Source organism: Nerophis ophidion, linkage group LG28 (genome assembly GCF_033978795.1).
Source record: "Nerophis ophidion isolate RoL-2023_Sa linkage group LG28, RoL_Noph_v1.0, whole genome shotgun sequence".
In the NCBI taxonomy this organism is placed as follows: Eukaryota; Metazoa; Chordata; class Actinopteri; order Syngnathiformes; family Syngnathidae; genus Nerophis; species Nerophis ophidion.
This window is the reverse complement of record NC_084638.1, coordinates 6,385,771-6,408,977: the sequence shown is the minus strand read 5'-3', so window position 1 is coordinate 6,408,977 and position 23,207 is coordinate 6,385,771. Positions and strand designations below refer to the sequence as shown.

General features: G+C 41.0%; 1 protein-coding gene across 6 annotated transcripts in view; it reads right to left on the bottom strand.

The window, feature by feature from the left end:
• Window positions 1-23,207, bottom strand: part of LOC133545613 (nucleoprotein TPR-like) — a 135,367-nt gene that overhangs the window by 37,034 nt on the left and 75,126 nt on the right. For all 6 annotated transcript variants that reach the window (XM_061891364.1, XM_061891361.1, XM_061891363.1 and 3 more), the window contains exons 31-39: window positions 22,225-22,355; window positions 17,688-17,889; window positions 17,467-17,616; window positions 15,460-15,573; window positions 10,394-10,468; window positions 10,065-10,265; window positions 7,651-7,689; window positions 7,371-7,571; window positions 7,191-7,302 (exon numbers count right to left, since the gene is read on the bottom strand). In XM_061891364.1, coding sequence (XP_061747348.1) covers window positions 7,191-7,302; window positions 7,371-7,571; window positions 7,651-7,689; window positions 10,065-10,265; window positions 10,394-10,468; window positions 15,460-15,573; window positions 17,467-17,616; window positions 17,688-17,889; window positions 22,225-22,355 — 1,225 coding nt within the window. The remainder of the gene's footprint in view (window positions 1-7,190; window positions 7,303-7,370; window positions 7,572-7,650; window positions 7,690-10,064; window positions 10,266-10,393; window positions 10,469-15,459; window positions 15,574-17,466; window positions 17,617-17,687; window positions 17,890-22,224; window positions 22,356-23,207) is intronic.

Below are 23,207 nucleotides of genomic sequence, written 5' to 3'. Positions count from 1 at the left end.
TGGATGTAACATCAATGTACAAACAATCATACACACACAACACATGTGTTGTTGTGAACAACATCATGGATGTAACAACAATGTACAAAAAATCAAACAAACACAACACATGTTGTGTTGTTGTGAACAACATCATGGATGTAACAATGTACAAACAATCATACACACACAACACATGTGTTGTTGTGAACGACTTCATGGATGTAACATCAATGTACAAACAATCATACACACACAACACATGTTGTGTTGTTGTGAACGACATCATGGATGTAACAACAATGTACAAACAATCATACACACACAACACATGTGTTGTTGTGAAGGACATCATGGATGTGACATCAATGTACAAACAATCATACACACACAACACATGTTGTGTTGTTGTGAACCACATCATGGATGTAACATCAATGTACAAACAATCATACACACACAACACATGTTGTGTTGTTGTGAACAACATCATGGATGTAACATCAATGTACAAACAATCATACACACACACAACATATGTTGTGTTGTTGTGAAGGACATCATGGATGTAACAGCAATGTACAAACAATCATACACACACAACACATGTGTTGTTGTGAACAACATCATGGATGTAACATCAATGTACAAACAATCATACACACACAACACATGTTGTGTTGTTGTGAACGACATCATGGATGTAACATCAATGTACAAACAATCATACACACACAACACATGTGTTGTTGTGAACGACATCATGGATGTAACATCAATATACAAACAATCATACACACACAACACATGTTGTGTTGTTGTGAACGACATCATGGATGTAACATCAATGTACAAACAATTATACACACACAACACGTGTTGTTGTGAACAACATCATGGATGTAACAACAATGTACAAACAATCATACACACACAACACATGTGTTGTTGTGAAGGACATCATGGATGTAACATCAATGTACAAACAATCATACACACACAACACATCTTGTGTTGTTGTGAACCACATCATGGATGTAACATCAATGTACAAACAATCATACACACACAACACATGTTGTGTTGTTGTGAACGACATCATGGATGTAACATCAATGTACAAACAATCATACACACACAACACATGTTGTGTTGTTGTGAACCACATCATGGATGTAACATCAATGTACAAACAATTATACACACACAACACATGTTGTGTTGTTGTGAACAACATCATGGATGTAACAACAATTTACAAACAATCATACACACACAACACATGTTGTGTTGTTGTGAAGGACATCATGGATGTAACATCAATGTACAAACAATCATACACACACAACACATGTTGCGTTGTTGTGAACGACATCATGGATGTAACATCAATGTACAAACAATCATACACACACAACACATGTTGTGTTGTTGTGAACGACATCATGGATGTAACATCAATATACAAACAATCATACACACACAACACATGTTGTGTTGTTGTGAACCACATCATGGATGTAACATCAATGTACAAACAATTATACACACACAACACATGTGTTGTTGTGAAGGACATCAAGGATGTAACATCAATGTACAAACAATCATACACACACAACACATGTTGTGTTGTTGTGAAGGACATCATGGATGTAACATCAATGTACAAACAATCATACACACACAACACATGTGTTGTTGTGAAGGACATCATGGATGTAACATCAATGTACAAACAATCATACACACACAACACATGTGTTAATGTGAAGGACATCATGGATGTAACATCAATGTACAAACAATCATACACACACAACACATGTTGTGTTGTTGTGAACAACATCATGGATGTAACATCAATGTACAAACAATCATACACACACAACACATGTTGTGTTGTTGTGAACGACATCATGGATGTAACATCAATGTACAAACAAACATACACACACAACACATGTCATCTGTTGTGTTGTTGTGAAGGACATCATGGATGTAACATCAATGTACAAACAATCATACACACACAACACATGTTGTGTTGTTGTGAACGACATCATGGATGTAACATCAATGTACAAACAATCATACACACACAACACATGTGTTGTTGTGAACGACATCATGGATGTAACAATGTACAAACAATCATACACACACACCACATGTGTTGTTGTGAAGGACATCATGGATGTAACATCAATGTACAAACAATCATACACACACAACACATGTGTTGTTGTGAAGGACATCATGGATGTAACAATGTACAAACAATCATACACACACACCACATGTGTTGTTGTGAACGACATCATGGATGTAACATCAATGTACAAACAATCATACACACACACCACATGTGTTGTTGTGAAGGACATCATGGATGTAACATCAATGTACAAACAATCATACACACACAACACATGTTGTGTTGTTGTGAACGACATCATGGATGTAACATCAATGTACAAACAATCATACACACACAACACATCTTGTGTTGTTGTCAACCACATCATGGATGTAACATCAATGTACAAACAATCATACACACACACCACATGTGTTGTTGTGAAGGACATCATGGATGTAACATCAATGTACAAACAATCATACACACACAACACATGTGTTGTTGTGAAGGACATCATGGATGTAACATCAATGTACAAACAATCATACACACACAACACATCTTGTGTTGTTGTCAACCACATCATGGATGTAACATCAATGTACAAACAATCATACACACACAACACATGTGTTGTTGTGAAGGACATCATGGATGTAACATCAATGTACAAACAATCATACACACACAACACATCTTGTGTTGTTGTCAACCACATCATGGATGTAACATCAATGTACAAACAATCATACACACACAACACATGTTGTGTTGTTTTGAACGACATCATGGATGTAACATCAATGTACAAACAATCATACACACACAACACATGTTGTGTTGTTGTGAAGGACATCATGGATGTAACATCAATGTACAAACAATCATACACACACAACACATGTTGTGTTGTTGTGAAGGACATCATGGATGTAACATCAATGTACAAACAATCATACACACACAACACATGTGTTGTTGTGAAGGACATCATGGATGTAACATCAATGTACAAACAATCATACACACACAACACATGTGTTGTTGTGAAGGACATCATGGATGTAACATCAATGTACAAACAATCATACACACACAACACATGTTGTGTTGTTGTGAACCACATCATGGATGTAACATCAATGTACAAACAATCATACACACACAACACATGTTGTGTTGTTGTGAAGGACATCATGGATGTAACAACAATGTACAAACATACACACACAACACATGTTGTGTTGTTGTGAACGACATCATGGATGTAACATCAATGTACAAACAATCATACACACACAACACATGTGTTGTTGTGAACGACATCATGGATGTAACATCAATGTACAAACAAACATACACACACAACATATGTCATCTGTTGTGTTGTTGTGAAGGACATCATGGATGTAACATCAATGTACAAACAATCATACACACACAACACATGTTGTGTTGTTGTGAACGACATCATGGATGTAACATCAATGTACAAACAATCATACACACACAACACATGTGTTGTTGTGAACGACATCATGGATGTAACATCAATGTACAAACAATCATACACACACAACACATGTGTTGTTGTGAAGGACATCATGGATGTAACATCAATGTACAAACAATCATACACACACAACACATGTGTTGTTGTGAAGGACATCATGGATGTAACATCAATGTACAAACAATCATACACACACAACACATGTTGTGTTGTTGTGAAGGACATCATGGATGTAACAACAATGTACAAACATACACACACAACACATGTTGTGTTGTTGTGAACGACATCATGGATGTAACATCAATGTACAAACAATCATACACACACAACACATGTGTTGTTGTGAACGACATCATGGATGTAACATCAATGTACAAACAAACATACACACACAACACATGTCATCTGTTGTGTTGTTGTGAAGGACATCATGGATGTAACATCAATGTACAAACAATCATACACACACAACACATGTTGTGTTGTTGTGAACGACATCATGGATGTAACATCAATGTACAAACAATCATACACACACAACACATGTGTTGTTGTGAACGACATCATGGATGTAACAATGTACAAACAATCATACACACACACCACATGTGTTGTTGTGAAGGACATCATGGATGTAACATCAATGTACAAACAATCATACACACACAACACATGTGTTGTTGTGAAGGACATCATGGATGTAACAATGTACAAACAATCATACACACACACCACATGTGTTGTTGTGAACGACATCATGGATGTAACATCAATGTACAAACAATCATACACACACACCACATGTGTTGTTGTGAAGGACATCATGGATGTAACATCAATGTACAAACAATCATACACACACAACACATGTTGTGTTGTTGTGAACGACATCATGGATGTAACATCAATGTACAAACAATCATACACACACAACACATCTTGTGTTGTTGTCAACCACATCATGGATGTAACATCAATGTACAAACAATCATACACACACACCACATGTGTTGTTGTGAAGGACATCATGGATGTAACATCAATGTACAAACAATCATACACACACAACACATGTGTTGTTGTGAAGGACATCATGGATGTAACATCAATGTACAAACAATCATACACACACAACACATCTTGTGTTGTTGTCAACCACATCATGGATGTAACATCAATGTACAAACAATCATACACACACAACACATGTGTTGTTGTGAAGGACATCATGGATGTAACATCAATGTACAAACAATCATACACACACAACACATCTTGTGTTGTTGTCAACCACATCATGGATGTAACATCAATGTACAAACAATCATACACACACAACACATGTGTTGTTGTGAAGGACATCATGGATGTAACATCAATGTACAAACAATCATACACACACAACACATGTGTTGTTGTGAAGGACATCATGGATGTAACATCAATGTACAAACAATCATACACACACAACACATGTTGTGTTGTTGTGAACCACATCATGGATGTAACATCAATGTACAAACAATCATACACACACAACACATGTTGTGTTGTTGTGAAGGACATCATGGATGTAACAACAATGTACAAACATACACACACAACACATGTTGTGTTGTTGTGAACGACATCATGGATGTAACATCAATGTACAAACAATCATACACACACAACACATGTGTTGTTGTGAACGACATCATGGATGTAACATCAATGTACAAACAAACATACACACACAACATATGTCATCTGTTGTGTTGTTGTGAAGGACATCATGGATGTAACATCAATGTACAAACAATCATACACACACAACACATGTTGTGTTGTTGTGAACGACATCATGGATGTAACATCAATGTACAAACAATCATACACACACAACACATGTGTTGTTGTGAACGACATCATGGATGTAACATCAATGTACAAACAATCATACACACACACCACATGTGTTGTTGTGAAGGACATCATGGATGTAACATCAATGTACAAACAATCATACACACACAACACATGTGTTGTTGTGAAGGACATCATGGATGTAACATCAATGTACAAACAATCATACACACACAACACATGTGTTGTGAAGGACATCATGGATGTAACATCAATGTACAAACAATCATACACACACAACACATGTGTTGTTGTGAAGGACATCATGGATGTAACAATGTACAAACAATCATACACACACACCACATGTGTAGTTGTGAAGGACATCATGGATGTAACATCAATGTACAAACAATCATACACACACAACACATGTTGTGTTGTTGTGAACAACATCATGGATGTAACATCAATGTACAAACAATCATACACACACAACACATGTTGTGTTGTTGTGAAGGACATCATGGATGTAACAACAATGTACAAACATACACACACAACACATGTGTTGTTGTGAACGACATCATGGATGTAACATCAATGTACAAACAATCATACACACACAACACATGTGTTGTTGTGAACGACATCATGGATGTAACATCAATGTACAAACAAACATACACACACAACACATGTCATCTGTTGTGTTGTTGTGAAGGACATCATGGATGTAACATCAATGTACAAACAATCATACACACACAACACATGTGTTGTTGTGAAGGACATCATGGATGTAACATCAATGTACAAACAATCATACACACACAACACATGTTGTGTTGTTGTGAACGACATCATGGATGTAACATCAAAGTACAAACAATCATACACACACAACACATGTGTTGTTGTGAACGACATCATGGATGTAACAATGTACAAACAATCATACACACACACACCACATGTGTTGTTGTGAAGGACATCATGGATGTAACATCAATGTACAAACAATCATACACACACAACACATGTGTTGTTGTGAACCACATCATGGATGTAACATCAATGTACAAACAATCATACACACACAACACATGTTGTGTTGTTGTGAAGGACATCATGGATGTAACATCAATGTACAAACAATCATACACACACAACACATGTTGTGTTGTTGTGAACGACATCATGGATGTAACATCAATGTACAAACAATTATACACACACAACACATGTGTTGTTGTGAAGGACATCATGGATGTAACATCAATGTACAAACAATCATACACACACAACACATGTTGTGTTGTTGTGAACGACATCATGGATGTAACATCAATGTACAAACAATCATACACACAACACATGTTGTGTTGTTGTGAACGACATCATGGATGTAACATCAATGTACAAACAATTATACACACACAACACATGTGTTGTTGTGAAGGACATCATGGATGTAACATCAATGTACAAACAATCATACACACAACACATGTTGTGTTGTTGTGAACGACATCATGGATGTAACATCAATGTACAAACAATTATACACACACAACACATGTTGTGTTGTTGTGAACGACATCATGGATGTAACATCAATGTCAAACTCTATCAAAAGTTGAGTTGAATAAACAGTGAAATGAATGAAGTATGGTGTAAGTGTGCAGGTGGGAAAGTGAGACCTACAGTTCAGCTGGCTGATTTTGGCCTTGGCTCCGACAAAAGCTTTCTTGGTCTTCTCCTCTTTGTCAGCAATCTGCTGTCTGAGCTGCTCCTCTCTGAGTTTGCTGTCAGACAGCTGCACAAAAACAATTGGAAATGTTCATGTTCACGAGTAACAAGCCTTCAAATGCATCTGCTTGGTACCTCTTGTTGGAGTTTTGCAAGCTCCTCTTGTAGCGCCTGACTGGCGTCGCTTGCAGCACTATTGTCCACGGCCTGGGCCGACTGGGCACTCTGGTTCTGGTTCTGGTTGGCCTGTGCAGCTCTGAGGACTTCATTGGCTTGCTTTTCTTCCTGCAGATGTTCCTCCAGGCGCTTGCTTTTTGCTTCATGCTCCTTTGTGGTCTGATCGACAATAACAATTCTTTAGATCTAACTTCTGCGATGTACAATGAGTTGTTGTTGTGTACCATGATATATTTACTTTCTGCAGGGTGTCCACCTGGTTTCGGAGCTCAGAGGCCTGTTTGGGAAAAAACATGTCATTCTGAAAGTGTTGCACAGAAAACTTTCACTTGGCACCTTGCTCACACCGGATGGGACCCGAATTCAACACTTTTATAGGCACGGACCAAATTCCGTTTGTACTCAGTTGGTAGCAAACGATCATACGTAAAGTAAGGCTCTACTCTTCTAAAAATGTGTTAGCTTGATGCTAATTTACATTGGATTTTCCATAGACAGGCTACTATTAGCATCAGCCATTTTACATGGCGATTTCAAAACCTCCAAATATGGTACTGAAAAGTACAATTAAGAAGAATGTTACAATCAAACGGCTGTAATGTGCTGGGGATGGCTACCAAAATCGGTAATTTTACAAAATTGAATCGGTACTACCGGGTAACGATTCATGTAAAATCAAACGGTGCCATAGTTCCATACTTTGGTTGCATGTGACGTCACGTCCGGTTGCAGACTAAACAACAATCACTCAGGGCGGACTAAGGAATGTTGCTATTTTAAATCTCAACAAAGCAGGTAAGCTTGGTAGCAAACGATCATACGTAAAGTAAGGCTCTACTCTTCTAAAAATGCGTTAGCTTGATGCTAATTTACATTGGATTTTCCATAGACAGGCTACTATTAGCATCAGTGATTTTACATGGCGATTTCAAAACCTCCAAATATGGTACTGAAAAGTACAACTAAGAAGAATGTTACAATCAAACGGCTGTAATGTGCTGGGGATGGCTACCAAAATAGGTAATTTTACAAAATTGAATCGGTACTACCGGGTAACGATTCATGTAAAATCAAACGGTGCCATAGTTCCATACTTTGGTTGCATGTGACGTCACGTCCGGTTGCAGACTAAACAACAATCACTCAGGGCGGACTAAGGAATGTTGCTATTTTAAATCTCAACAAAGCAGGTAAGCTTGGTAGCAAACGATCATACGTAAAGTAAGGCTCTACTCTTCTAAAAATGCGTTAGCTTGATGCTAATTTACATTGGATTTTCCATAGACAGGCTACTATTAGCATCAGTGATTTTACATGGCGATTTCAAAACCTCCAAATATGGTACTGAAAAGTACAACTAAGAAGAATGTTACAATCAAACGGCTGTAATGTGCTGGGGATGGCTACCAAAATAGGTAATTTTACAAAATTGAATCGGTACTACCGGGTAACGATTCATGTAAAATCAAACGGTGCAATATTTCCACACTTTGGTTGCATGTGACGTCATGTCCGGTTGCAGACTAAACAACAATCACTCAGGGCGGACTCAGCCAAACTCTAAGCGATGTTGCTATTTTCAACCTCAACAAAGCAAATAAGCTTGGTAGCAAACAATCATACGTAAAGTAAGGCTCTACTCTTCTAAAAATGCGTTAGCTTGATGCTAATTTACATTGGATTTGCCAGGCTACTATTAGCATCAGCGATTTTACATGGCAACTTCAAAACGTCCAAATTTGGTACTGAAAAGTACAACTAAGAAGAATGTTACAATCCAACAGATGTAATGTGAAGTGAAGTGAATTCTACTTATATAGCGCTTTTCTCTATTGACTCAAAGCGCTTTACATAGTGAAACCCAATATCTAAGTAGCATTTAAAGCTGTGTGGGTGGCACTGGGAGCAGGTGGGTAAAGTGTCTTGCCCAAGGACACAACGGCAATGACTCGGATGGCGGGAGCGGGGAATCGAACCTGGAACCCTCAAGTTGCTGGCACGGCCACTCTACCAACCAATCTATGCCACAAAGTGCTGGGGATGGGTACCGAATTCGGTAGTTTTACAGGCACCAACCAAATTGGATCGGTACTACCAGCTAACGATTCATGTAAAATCAAATGGTTCCATTTTTCAATAACAGCGGCTCATGTAAAAAAATCAGTCAAGCAGCACTGAGAGCGGACTCAGTCGAACTCTCGAAGCAATGTTGCACTTTCCAACACTAACATAGCAAGTATGCTTGGTGGGAAACTCCTTCTCGTAAAGTAAATCTCCTCTCTTCTAAAATGCGTTAGCATTGTATTTGCTGTAGACAAGCTACTATTAGCATCAGCGATTTTACATGGCAGTTTCAACACCTCCAAATGAAAACTACGACTGAAATGAATCTTACAATCAAACAGCCCCTGTGCATTGGGCAATGCTTACAGTATAAACACTTTGTAGGGCGCCACATACCACATTCAACTTCCTGGTCAGACAACATACCACGGACAGCCTAAACAGTACTGCCACCTGATTTCTTGGAAGTGCAAATGCATTGCAAATGAGACTCTGATGTTACGATTAAGAAGAATGTTCTACTATCAAAGTACCTGGAACATTGGTAGTGTTGACTCCCAGGTAGGTCTGGAAGTACTGGTTACTCACCTGACTTTCTGCTTGGCTCAAAGAGGTCTTGAGGTTGGTGACCTCCTGCTGTCGTGTTTGCTGGCCTTCCTGCAGCTCCTTCTGACTTTTCAGGTTCTGCTGGAGAGACTCTTTGGTCTGCTGGAGCTCCTTCTGCAGCGACTGGATCTGGTTCTGACGGGTCAGCGCCTGGGACAGATTTGACTTCATCTGGTTCTGAATCTGTAGTTTGGACAAGAATGCAGGGCTGAAAACAGCTGCTGTCAAAAACCTTTACACAAGCCAGAAATAGTCCCAGAACTATATTTTAGTATGTTTATGAAATGACAGGTGCTGTGAATGTTTCTTACTTGGGTCTTGGATTGTTGAACCTCTTTCTGACTCTGCAGCACCTGGGTCTGTGCCTGGGTCAACTGGCTTTGAAGCTGCAGGAGACCACATCAGAGACAAGTTGGTGCATTTTCACTTCATGTTTGCTACAAAGGCAAAAATACTGTATTGTTGTTGTTGATCACCCAGCAATACCATCTTGTAGGGAGACACACCATCCCATTCTTGGGGTAAACATTCTATTCAGAATCTATACTTTTGTTTGTATTAACATCAGGTGCCAGTACTATGATTAATTACATTCCTCCATAAAATAGACAAACATCTCTGATGCACTTTTAAATTTAAAAGAAAACTGGTTTTGTTGACTACAATTCTAGCCAAACAAGTCAAACACAAATAAGGCAACAAAAGAAGTATCCAACACTTCTCTTTGCTAAATTAAATATGTACAGCAGATATATATCATCTACAGCAGGGCTGCCCACACTTTTTCTGCAGGCGAGCTACTTTTCAATTGACCAACTCGAGGGGATCTACTTCATTTATATATATCATTTATATGTATTTATTTATGAAAGAGACATTTTTGTAAACAAGTTAAATGTGTTTAATGATAATACAAGCATGTGTAACACATATAGATGTCTTTCTTTCACGAAGACAAGAATATAAGTTGGTGTATTACCTGATTCTGATGACTTGCATTGATTGGAATCAGACAGTAATGATGATAACGCCCACATTTTCAAATGGAGGAGAAAAAAAGTTGTCCTTTCTGTACAATACCACATGAAAGTGGTTGGTTTTTGGCATCTAATTCATCCAGCTTCCATACACTTTACAAGAAAAACATTGGCGGCAAATTCCGTAGCTTGCTTGATTGACATTCACGGCACCCGAGGGTCTTGTGAGATGACGCTGGCTGCTGCCAGTTCATTATTATGAAAAAATGACAGAGAGGAAGGCGAGAAACACTTTTTATTTCAACAGACTTTCGCGCCGTCCCTTCCGTCAAAACTCACATTTCCTATCTTCACAATAAAAGCCCTGCTTCATGCTGCCTGCGCTAACAAAATAAGAGTCTGGGAAAGCTGGCGTGCACAAGTGATGTGCACGCCAGCTTTCTGAGGGATCGCTTGTGCACGCCAGTTTTCCGAGACTCTGTATTTAGTTAGCGCAGGCAGCATGAAGCAGGGCTTTTATTGTGAAGATAGGAAATGTGCAGTCGGCCTTTAGAGTTTTGACGGAAGGGACGGCGCGAGAGTCTGTTGAAATAAAAAGTGTTTCTGGCCTTCCTCCCGGTCATATTTTCATAATAATGATCTTGCAGCAGCCAGCGTCATCTCACAAGACCCTCCGGTATCGTGAATGTCATTTAAGTGACGTCTTGGTGAAGATTGATGATCACTCATTTTTAGGTCTATTTTTTTTAAAAGCCTGGCTGGAGATCGACTGACACACCCCCCGCGGTCGACTGGTAGCTCGCGATCAACGTAATGGGCACCCCTGATCTACATGATCATCTACAACAGGGGTAGGGAACCTATGGCTCTAGAGCCAGATGTGGCTCTTTTGATGACTGCATCTGGCTCCCTGATAAATCTGAACTGACGTTGCTTAACACGATAAGTCATGAATAATTCCACTTGTCATCAAAGTGTTAAAAATAATGTTCAAAATATAAAACATTCTCAAGCATTTTTAATCCATCCATCCGTTTCCTACCGCACCTGTTCAAGAAGTTGCATTAATGGTAAGAAGTTATTTATTTTTTATTGGTTAGTGTGGGGTTTGCCCTCCTGGGGGTTCTTCAGACCACCAAGCACCGACATGAGAGCCTGTTTCAGGGTTACAATATTGTTTTATTTTTCTATAAGTCTATCAGTTGCTTTCCAGCAATAGTATTTCCAGCCCCAACCCAGTCTCTCCTCCTGGCTGCTGCTTGTAACAGAGCGACAGGTGATTAGATAACAAGGCCCAGGTGGGCCATCTACGCACCTGTCGCTGCAGGCCCACAGGCCACACCCCTCCACAGTTAGCTTCAGAATAACAATGTTATTAAAAAAAACAAGAGACCTATTATACTCTAGAAATGTTGGTCTTACTTAAAAATGCACGTGTTTAGTTGTGTTCAGTGTTTAAAAAAATATTATATGGCTCTTACGGAAATATATTTTAAAATATTTGGCTTTTTGGCTCTCTTAGCCAAAAAGGTTCCCGACCCTTACAAATAAGAATCGCGATAAATTTGAAACTATACATATGCTTGGTAACACTTTAGTACGAAGAACACATTCCCCATTAATAAGTTGCTTATTAACATGCAAATTAGTAACATTATTAAATAAATAAATGGTAAATGGGTTGTACTTGTATAGCGCTTTTCTACCTTCAAGGTACTCAAAGCGCTTTGACACTACTTCCACATTCACACACACATTCACACACTGATGGAGGGAGCTGCCATGCAAGGCGCCAACCAGCACCCATCAGGAGCAAGGGTGAAGTGTCTTGCTCAGGACACAACGGACTTGACGAGGTTGGTACTAGGTGGGATTTGAACCAGGGACCCTCGGGTTGCGCACGGCCACTCTCCCACTGCGCCACGCCGTCCCTTATTATTATTATTAGCTCTTAACGAGTCATTATTAAGTACTTATTAATGCCTTATTCTGCATGGCCTTATTATACAAACAGTGCGCCATTAAGTAAAAGTCTTCCCTCAATAACCTCAGTATTATTGCTTATTAGTACCCCTAACTAACGCTTATATGTTCCCCTAGTGTCCAAATAACTCTAAATTAAGTCTTTGTTACTTTAAAAGTGTCATGATCCCTGGTCCGGCTCATGTTTGTGAGTTTTCAGTTAGTTTGGACTCCTTTTGTTATTGCTTATGCACCTGTGAGTTTGTTTCGTCACCATGGTTACTTGATTTTACCCTGCCTTGCACGCACACCTGTTACTCATTAGAGCATGGGTGTCAAACTCTGGCCCGCAGCCCAAATTTGGCCCTTGAGGCAATTTCCAATTCACATTAGAGCTGGCCCGCCGGTACACCGCATTCACCGCTAATACTCATACTTGCCAACCCCTTCCCATTTTCCCGGGAGACTCCCGAATTTCAGTGCCCCTCCCGAAAATCTTACGGGGCAACAATTCTCCCAAATTTCTCCTGATTTCTACCTGGACAAGAATATTGGGGGCGTACCTTAAAGGCACTGCCTTTAGCGTCTTCTACAACCTGTCGTCATGTCCGGTTTTCCTCCTTGCAAGCAGCGTGCCGGCCCATTCACATAATATATGCGGCTTTTAAACACACACTTGGTCAACAGCCATACAGGTCACACTGAGGGTGGCCGTATAAACAACTTTAACACTGTCACAAATGTGCGCCACACTGTGAACCCACACCAAGCAAGAATGACAAACACATTTTCGGGAGAACATCTGCACCGTAACACAACAGTACAAATACCCAGAACCCCTTGCAGCACTAACTCTTCCGGGACGATACAATATACAATATGCTACCAAAAACCGTGTGTCGCAAACTGAGCAGTAAAAAGGCCTGAATGGTTGATTTATTTTCAAATGTATTCGCCTGTGGAAAAAGTTAATGTTGATATTTAGGCTGCAAATAGAAAAGGAGCATTCAATTTTTCATTTACATTTTTTTTTTTATATACCATTGATGTTTTTTCGTTTGTTTTTTTAAAGTTGATTTTGCACTATTAAGTTATATATACGCTGCTTTTTCCATATTCAGTATTAAAACAAATCAGTGTAGCAAACTGAGCAATAATTAAGGTTTTTTTCATGCACTTTTTCTTGCTACTTCAAGGCTTGAATGTTTGATTCATTCATTATTATTTTCTTTTCAAATTCATTATTAGCCTGCGGAAGAAGTTTGTTTTGATATTTACCTCAGAAGGCTGCAAATAGAATAGAGGCATTCAATTTTTATTTAAATTATATTTGATATGCCAGTGATGTTTTTTATTATTTGTAACTGGATTTTGCAAGTCACTATAAAGTTATATAAGCCTTGCTTGTTCAATATTCAATGCAAAACTTGTTTGGGTCCCTATTAAAAAGGTTCATTTGTTCAACTTTGGCCCGCGGCTTTGTTCAGTTTTACATTTTGGCCCACTCTGTATTTGAGTTTGACACCCCTGCATTACAGACACTATTTAAGCCTAACTTTGTTCTCACTCGTTCTGCCTTCATAGCGTTTGCTGCATGCCACCTGTCCACGTGACTTTTCTGCCTAGTCTCGAGTTTTTGCCAGTGTTTAGACCACATAAGTCCTGTTAGTTTTCTGTGCTAAGTGTTTAGCCTTAGCTTCTACGTGCGATAGTATGAGTTTTATGAGTTACTGTAAATAAATCATTTCCTAACACCCGTCTTGGTCCGTAGCCGTCCGTTCTGCATTCCGGGAGAACAATCCCGCATGAAGATGCGACCCACACGTGACAAAAAGTCTCTAAAAGGCTTAGTGGCCACATGCGTGGACAGCACCTTTTAGCTCTTATTTCCAAAATGGTGTACACTACTGAATTGGGGTCTTATGGCCACTTATGTGGACACTTTTTTCTATTGTGAGAGTTTGACATTTTAGGACAGAAATACATTTAGGAGGTTCACATGTAGCAACACAAGGATCTGATTAAACTGCTCCAACAGGAGCGCTCTGAACTTTTTATTCTATTTAATTGGATGCAAAAATGTTAAAGTCTCTTTCAAGTTTTGAAATGGTTCGATTCCCGACCCGGATTTGAAGAGCCCGGCACTTGGCACACCATTAAGTTAGTTCATAGATGTACAATAAAGCTCCTAACTGTAAGTCAACCTTTGTTACATTAATGAACATTAAACATGTAAATGTGCCAGATTGTAGCCAAAGGTTAATTTCTTTCTGCAGTCCCTGGCCTGGGACCATCTCACCACAAAAGACCAGGTCTAGGGCTACCACTAATTCAGTTTTTGGATAGTTGTATATTTGCTGTCTCTATTTAGCACAGGTAAAGTTAATGCCGACAATAAAGTGGTGCTTAAAAGATTGCGAAGCCCTGAGTGGCATCACCTGTGTCAGCTGGTTCTGGTTCTGTGTCAGCTGGTTTTGGATCTCCTGCATCTTTTCCTTGGTCTGCTGGTTTTCCTTCTGGGCGTTTTGAAGTTCTTGCTGGGAGTTCTTGACCTAGAAGAGGAAAAAACAAGTCAGATGAAATTCTGGCTTTTTCGGTTGAGACGTATGCAAGAAGGTCCCTGCTTCAAATTCATCATCTTCTCCTTGTGGAAGTAAAGTTATCTCCAGTGGCTCCGTGATTAGAAACATGTCAGGCTCACTCCCCACCAGCATGCAAGATCTAGATCTAGATGTAGGCTGCACCGTCTAAAAGTCTCGGATAATTTAGTTTGAGGATAGAATTTTAAAACAATTGTATTTAAAGTAATCCGACAAGAACCAAGTCATATTTTTCCAGGAAAAGTCAGTCCAACTGATGAAGTCATATTTTCAAAAACTTTTCCAAAGGTAAATATGTCAAGTTTATTTAAGAGTTTTGCAAAATGATGACTTCTCTGCATCCTCCCAATGTTTTTCTCTATAAATATATGTCTATGGCCTATCCTTTTCTTTCCTAAATTACTATTTGTTTTGCAATTTATGACCTTTTAAAGAAAAAATATGACTTGGCTGTTACATTTTATTTTCGTATGATTCCAACTACTACTTGGGAAAAAAATTACTCTCCAAAAGGTTTTTATTCTTTAAGACTACTATTATTGAAAAATATCACCTTCTTATGCACTCTTTTAAGACTATGATCATTTTTTAAAAATGAGGACATTATTATCGTAAAATAGAGTTTTTTAAAGAAAAACATGCAACGGTATTCTAGTCAGATTATGACTACATCACAAAAATTATGTTAAAATTACATTTGTATTTATTTGTTTTACTTTATGACATTTTTTTAACAGAAATAACTTAAATCCCCAGCAAATTCGACTTTTTCTTGATAAAATACAACTTGATTTTGGTCAAATTCGGGTCTTTGAAAAAAAAAGGCAACTCACATTAAAGTAGTATGTAATAAAGAGACATTTTTTTACGTTAATTTCTTTTTAAAATAGCAAAATTGAAAAAAAAAGATGTCTTTATTCCTGTAACATTAATGTTTGTACGACTTTATTCTCATAACATTCCAAATGTATTCTTATTGTTCAAATGGGGCGGCGTGGCTCAGTTGGTAGTTCGGCCGTGGAAGCATCTTGAGGGTTTCAGGTTCGATATCCGCTTCCGCCATCCTAGTCACTGCCGTTGTGTCCTTGGGCAAGAAACTTCACTCACCTGCTCCCAGTGCCACCCACACTGCTTTAAATACTACTTAGATATTGGGTTTCACTATGTAAAGCGCTTTGAGTCACTAGAGAAAAGCGCTATATAAATATAATTCACTTCACTTCAGGGAATGGCTGAACACAGAGAAGACAGTTGATAGTGCATGTGACCAAAACACATTTCCAACTGCTGGACTATTAAGTGTGTGGCAGTAACAATCATCAATAAGAGAAGAGCTCAGACTTCTGATAGTCAAGTCCTGAATCCAGACGGTGATCTGGATCACCCCCAACTTTCTATCACTAGTTCATTATCCTATCTGTGACATCGGGGACGGCGTGGCGAAGTTGGTAGAGTGGCCGTGCCAGCAATCTGAGGGTTCAATCCCCACCTTCTACCATCCTAGTCACGTCCGTTGTGTCCTTGGGCAAGACACTTCACCCTTGCTCCTGATGGGTGGTGGTAAGCGCCTTGCATGGCAGCTCCCTCTATTAGTGTGTGAATGTGGAAATAGTGTCAAAGCGCTTTGGGCTCCTTTTAAGGAGCGCTATACATGTACAACCATTTAATTTTAATTTATCATTGTCTGGAAGTTGAATCTAAACGTGCCCAGTTCTTTTTGAGCCTTCTACCAAGGACTGAAGGAACTGAACCCTCTTGTCTCCGCCCGCCCGCCCGCCCGCCAGAGGTAGCAACAATCACCAGTGACACAGCATTTTCTTAGTGAGAGCATGGTTTGATGCATACTTCCTCCATTTTCTTCTGCATCTCCTCCTTCAGTGCCGTCAGCTCCTCTTTGACCTTGTTGTGCTCCTCCTGGCACTTGGCGAGCTCCTGTTGGACCTCCTGACTCGGAGCAGATTCACTCTGCGCTTTAGCAGCCGTGTCCGCCACCAGCTGCAAGACACGGCGGAGGTGTTGCTGTTGCTGAGGCGGGGGGGAACACGGACGCTCGCGCGGCAACTCACCTTCTTGTGCTTCTCGATCAGCTCTTCGTACTGAGTCCTGTAGCGCCGGCCTATCTTCCTGACCTGCGTGATGGTTTTGTTCTTCTCCAGAATGTCGTTGTTCTTGGTCACCAGGACTTTTTTTAAAGTGTCTCTCTCTGCTGTCAGACGGCTCACCACTCCTTTCAACTGAGACTGCGCCAAGTTACTGCTGGTGCTGGATCTGGGAAGACGTGATCAAGTCATCAGTGACATTTCCCACAGCAACTTCGAGTAATTTATGCTGATGGTCATTTGGGATTTCCATCCATCCATCATCTTCCGCTTATCTGAGGTCGGGTCGTGGGGGCAACAGCCTAAGCAGGGAAGCCCGGACTTCCCTCTCCCCAGCCACTTCGTCTAGCTCTTCCCGGGGGATCCCGAGGCGTTCCCAGGCCAGCCGGGAGACATAGTCTTCCCAACGTGTCCTGGGTCTTCCCCGTGGCCTCCTACCGGTTGGACGTGCCCTAAACACCTCCCTAGGGAGGCGTTCGGGTGGCATCCTGACCAGATGCCCGAACCACCTCATCTGGCTCCTCTCCATGTGGAGGAGCAGCGGCTTTACTTTGAGTTCCTCCCGGATGGCAGAGCTTCTCACCCTATCTCTAAGGGAGAGACCCACCACCCGGCGGAGGAAACTCATTTGGGCCGCTTGTACCCGTGATCTTATCCTTTCGGTCATGACCCAAAGCTCATGACCATAGGTGAGGATGGGAATGTAGATCGACCGGTAAATTGAGAGCTTTGCCTTCCGGCTCAGCTCCTTCTTCACCACAACGGATCGGTACAACGTCCGCATTACTGAAGACGCCGCACCGATCCGCCTGTCGATCTCACGATCCACTCTTCCCTCACTCGTGAACAAGACTCAGAGGTACTTGAACTCCTCCACTTGGGGCAGGGTCTCCTCCCCAACCCGGAGATGGCATTCCACCCTTTTCCGGGCGAGAACCATGGACTCGGACTTGGAGGTGCTGATTCTCATTCCGGTCGCTTCACACTCGGCTGCAAACCGATCCAGTGAGAGCTGAAGATCCCGGCCAGATGAAACCATCAGGACCACATCATCTGCAAAAAGCAGAGACCTAATCCTGCGGTCACCAAACCGGAACCCCTCAACGCCTTGACTGCGCCTAGAAATTCTGTCCATAAAAGTTATGAACAGAATGGGTGACAAAGGACAGCCTTGGCGGAGTCCAACCCTCACTGGAAATGTGTTCGACTTACTGCCAGCAATGCGGACCAAGCTCTGACACTGATCATACAGGGAGCGGACCGCCACAATAAGACAGTCCGATACCCCATACTCTCTGAGCACTCCCCACAGGACTTCCCGAGGGACACGGTCCAATGCCTTCTCAAAGTCCACAAAGCACATGTAGACTGGTTGGGCAAACTCCCATGCACCCTCAAGAACCCTGCCCAGAGTATAGAGCTGGTCCACAGTTCCACGACCAGGACGAAAACCACACTGTCCCTCCTGAATCCGAGGTTTGACTATCCGGCGAAGCCTCCTCTCCAGTACACCTGAATAAACCTTACCGGGAAGGCTGAGGAGTGTGATCCCACGATAGTTGGAACACACCCTCCGGTCCCCCTCCTTAAAGAGAGGGACCACCACCCCGGTCTGCCAATCCAGAGGTACCGCCCCCGATGTCCACGCGATGCTGCAGAGTCTTGTCAACCAAGACAGCCCCACAGCATCCAGAGCCTTAAGGAACTCCGGGCGGATCTCATCCACCCCCGGGGCCTTGCCACCGAGGAGCTTTTAGATTTGATCTTCCTAAATTCAGATTGAAATGATGTCTTTGATGTAGGTTATACCAAATGTACTAGTCCCCACATTGAACATGTACAGAAGTAGAGTTGGCTTTGCTAACAAAAACCAGAGCATGTGTCGATGCAACGATAAAAGAAAAGATCCAGTTGTGGTCTTAACGAGCTGTGTTATTCACGACTTTACAGCGACTTCCAGTGCTTCCTGCTAGCCTCAAGCACGCCCGCAGAATGCAACATGAAGATAAGCCGCAAACCCACATAAAAGCCCCAAAACGGCACACACCCTGGCTTCCACCTGCTGCCATAGGGCAGGTGCTACAGGTGCATCAGAGCCAGAACAAACCGGCTCAGAGACAGCTTCTTTCCCAGTGATGTCACCATCTTGAACTCAAACTTATAATACATAATTCACCCTATAATTCACCCCTACACAACATCCTACTTAATACCCAACTGTGTAATACATCCAACAGTACTCCGGTACTCTTGTCTTGTTCTGTATATTGTACAGTATTTTGTATATTTTACAGGACTGCTCATTATTTCAAATCAATCAATCAATCGTTTACTTATATAGCCCTAAATCACTAGTGTCTCAAAGGGCTGCACAAACCACTACGACATCCTCGGTAGGCCCACATAAGGGCAAGGAAAACTCACACCCAGTGGGACGTCGGTGACAATGATGACTATGAGAACCTTGGAGAGGAGGAAAGCAATGGATGTCGAGCGGGTCTAACATGATACTGTGAAAGTTCAATCCACAATGGATCCAACACAGTCGCGAGAGTCCAGTCCAAAGTGGATCCAACACAGCATTCTATTCTATTGGATAGTAGTCTGTTTATTTCAATTCTTATTTTTAATGCCTCAAAAAGGCCCAAAACATCATGAAGGACCCATCTCACCCTGGACATAAACTTTTTGAACTGATGCCCTCAGGCAGGAGATACAGGACAATAAAATGCCGGACAAAAAGATTTAAAAACACTTTTTAGCCGAGAGCAATAGTGTTGCTGGACACAAGACGACAATAATGACTGTGATGTGAGCTGTATGCTTGGTATTTTTATCTATTTATTTATGTTCGTATGTTTTTATGTGTTATAAATTTGCAATGAAATAGTTTTGCATACAATTTTGTTATATAATCTATTCTATTCCATTTATCTTTGTTACTTCTTGCGTGATTTATTCTTATCCCATATTTGTTTCCACTCCCGCACCTTAAGTTGGAGTCCTTAATCTCGTTACAAGCAAATATAATGACAATAAAGTCCATTCTATTCTAATCATTTCAAAAAAGAGAGGTAAAACAAAAGTGGCGAACAGGAGGAAAAAAATGTCAGACAGGCCGAAATACACATATTAGTTTACAGTAGAGTTTTGTTCACGAGTGGGGGAAGAGTGGATCGTGAGATCGACAGGCGGATCGGTGCGGCGTCTTCAGTAATGCGGACGTTGTACCGATCCGTTGTGGTGAAGAAGGAGCTGAGCCGGAAGGCAAAGCTCTCAATTTACCGGTCCATCTACGTTCCCATCCTGACCTATGGTCATGAGCTTTGGGTCATGACCGAAAGGATAAGATCACGGGTACAAGCGGCCCAAATGAGTTTGGGTCTCTCCCTTAGAGATAGGGTGAGAAGCTCTGCCATCCGGGAGGAACTCAAAGTAAAGCCGCTGCTCCTCCACATGGAGAGGAGCCAGATGAGGTGGTTCGGGCATCTGGTCAGGATGCCACCCGAACGCCTCCCTAGGGAGGTGTTTAGGGCACGTCCAGTCGGCAGGAGGCCACGGGGAAGACCCAGGACACGTTGGGAAGACTATGTCTCCCGGCTGGCCTGGGAACGCCTCGGGATCCCCCGGGAAGAGCTAGACGAAGTGGCTGGGGAGAGGGAAGTCTGGGTTTCCCTGCTTAGGCTGTTGCCCCCGCGACCCGACCTCGGATAAGCGGAAGAAGATGGATGGATGTTTACAGTAGAAGTTGACTGCTTCTTCAGCACCTGCAGTGAGCAAACTTGTCCAAAAGAAGGCGCCGTAGCACAAATTATAACACACCTTTCCTATTAGAGTATACATGTCAAATTAAAGTACCGTATTTTTCGGAGTATAAGTCGCTTTGGACTATAAGTCGCACGTGTTGAAAATGCATAATAAAGAAGGAAAGAAAACATATATGTCACATTTTTGGGGGAAATGTATTTGATAAAAGCCAACAGCAAGAATAGACATTTGAAAGGCAATTTAAAATAAATACAGAATAGTGAAGAACAGGCTGAATAAGTGTAGGTTATATGAGGCATAAATAAGCAACTGCTATGTTAAGCTAACATAGTATGGTAAGAGTCATTCAAATAACTATAACATATAGAAAATGCTATACCTTTACCAAACTATCTCTCACTCCTAATCCATAAATCCCATCAAATCTTATACGTCTAGTCTCTTACGTGAACGAGATAAATAATATTATTTGATATTTTACGGTAATGTGTTAATAATTTCACACATAAGTCGCTCCTGAGTATAAGTCGCACCCCCGGCCAAACTATGAAAAAAAACTGCGACTTATAGTCCAGAAAATACGAGAAGTCCAATTTAAAGAAAACACGTCATTTTTTCCAGCGTTTATGTACACGCTAGCATTCTAATCCCAACTATGATCACATGAAATACATTTTGTTCATGAGCGCCGTGTTGTCCTTTTGCTTGGTCATGTTGTGAGTGGGATTAGTTTTACCTTGTTAGCTCAGTCTTGAGTTTGGTTGTCTCTTCCACAAGCTGGACGATACGGCGCTGCTGTGCCTCCTTTTCAGTGCTCAGCTTTTGCTTCTCCTCCACATCGCAGTCTTTCTGCTGGCTAATCAGTTTCTGGTGGGATGGCAAATGCAGAATGGCGTCAAGACATGCACCACAGAAGACTCTTCAACAGGACAACTGCAAGACTAGAAGTGGACACAGCCTTAGGGACATTGTCAGGATAGTCCATTACAGTAGAACCTCCATTTACCAACGGGAATTGGTCCTTCAACATGGTTCGTAAATGGAAAAGTTTGTGTAGTGAAGCAGAGTTCCCCGTAAGAATCCATGTAAACATGAATAACAGGTTGCAACCTCCACAAAAGTCCATATTTTAGTACAGTTTGCACACAACATAAAGTGATATAAAACATTAACGTAAGCCATTACAAACTGCAGTAGCTCTGTGAAAAGCACATTCTGAGCAGAGAATGCGCATGAAAGTATCTCTTCTCCCTTCTCCTTTGCAAGTGCTGGCTTCTTCATTCCAGTTAACAGTGCACCATTGTTTGCTCTCTCTCCCCCCTCTAAACTGAGCCTACTCCCTCCCTCCCACCTTGTATCCAGCGTATAAAGAATAATACATCTCTCTTCTTATTTTGCACTCCTTACATACTTTGCTATAGATGGGACTCGTGCCTTTTTTAAGGCTTTTCATATACAATACAGGCCAACATTTTCAATGTGATTTCTTTATTTCCATGACTATTTACATTGTAGATAGTCACATCAAAAGTATGTGGAGTTATGTACTTAAAATAGCCACCCTTTGCTCTGATTACTTTTTTGCACACTATTGGCATTCTCTCCATGAGCTTCAAGAGGTAGTCACCTGAAATGGTTTTCACTTCACAGGTGTGCTTGAAGCTCATGGAGAGAATGCCAATAGTGTGCAAAGCAGTAATCAAAGCAAAAGGTGGCTAT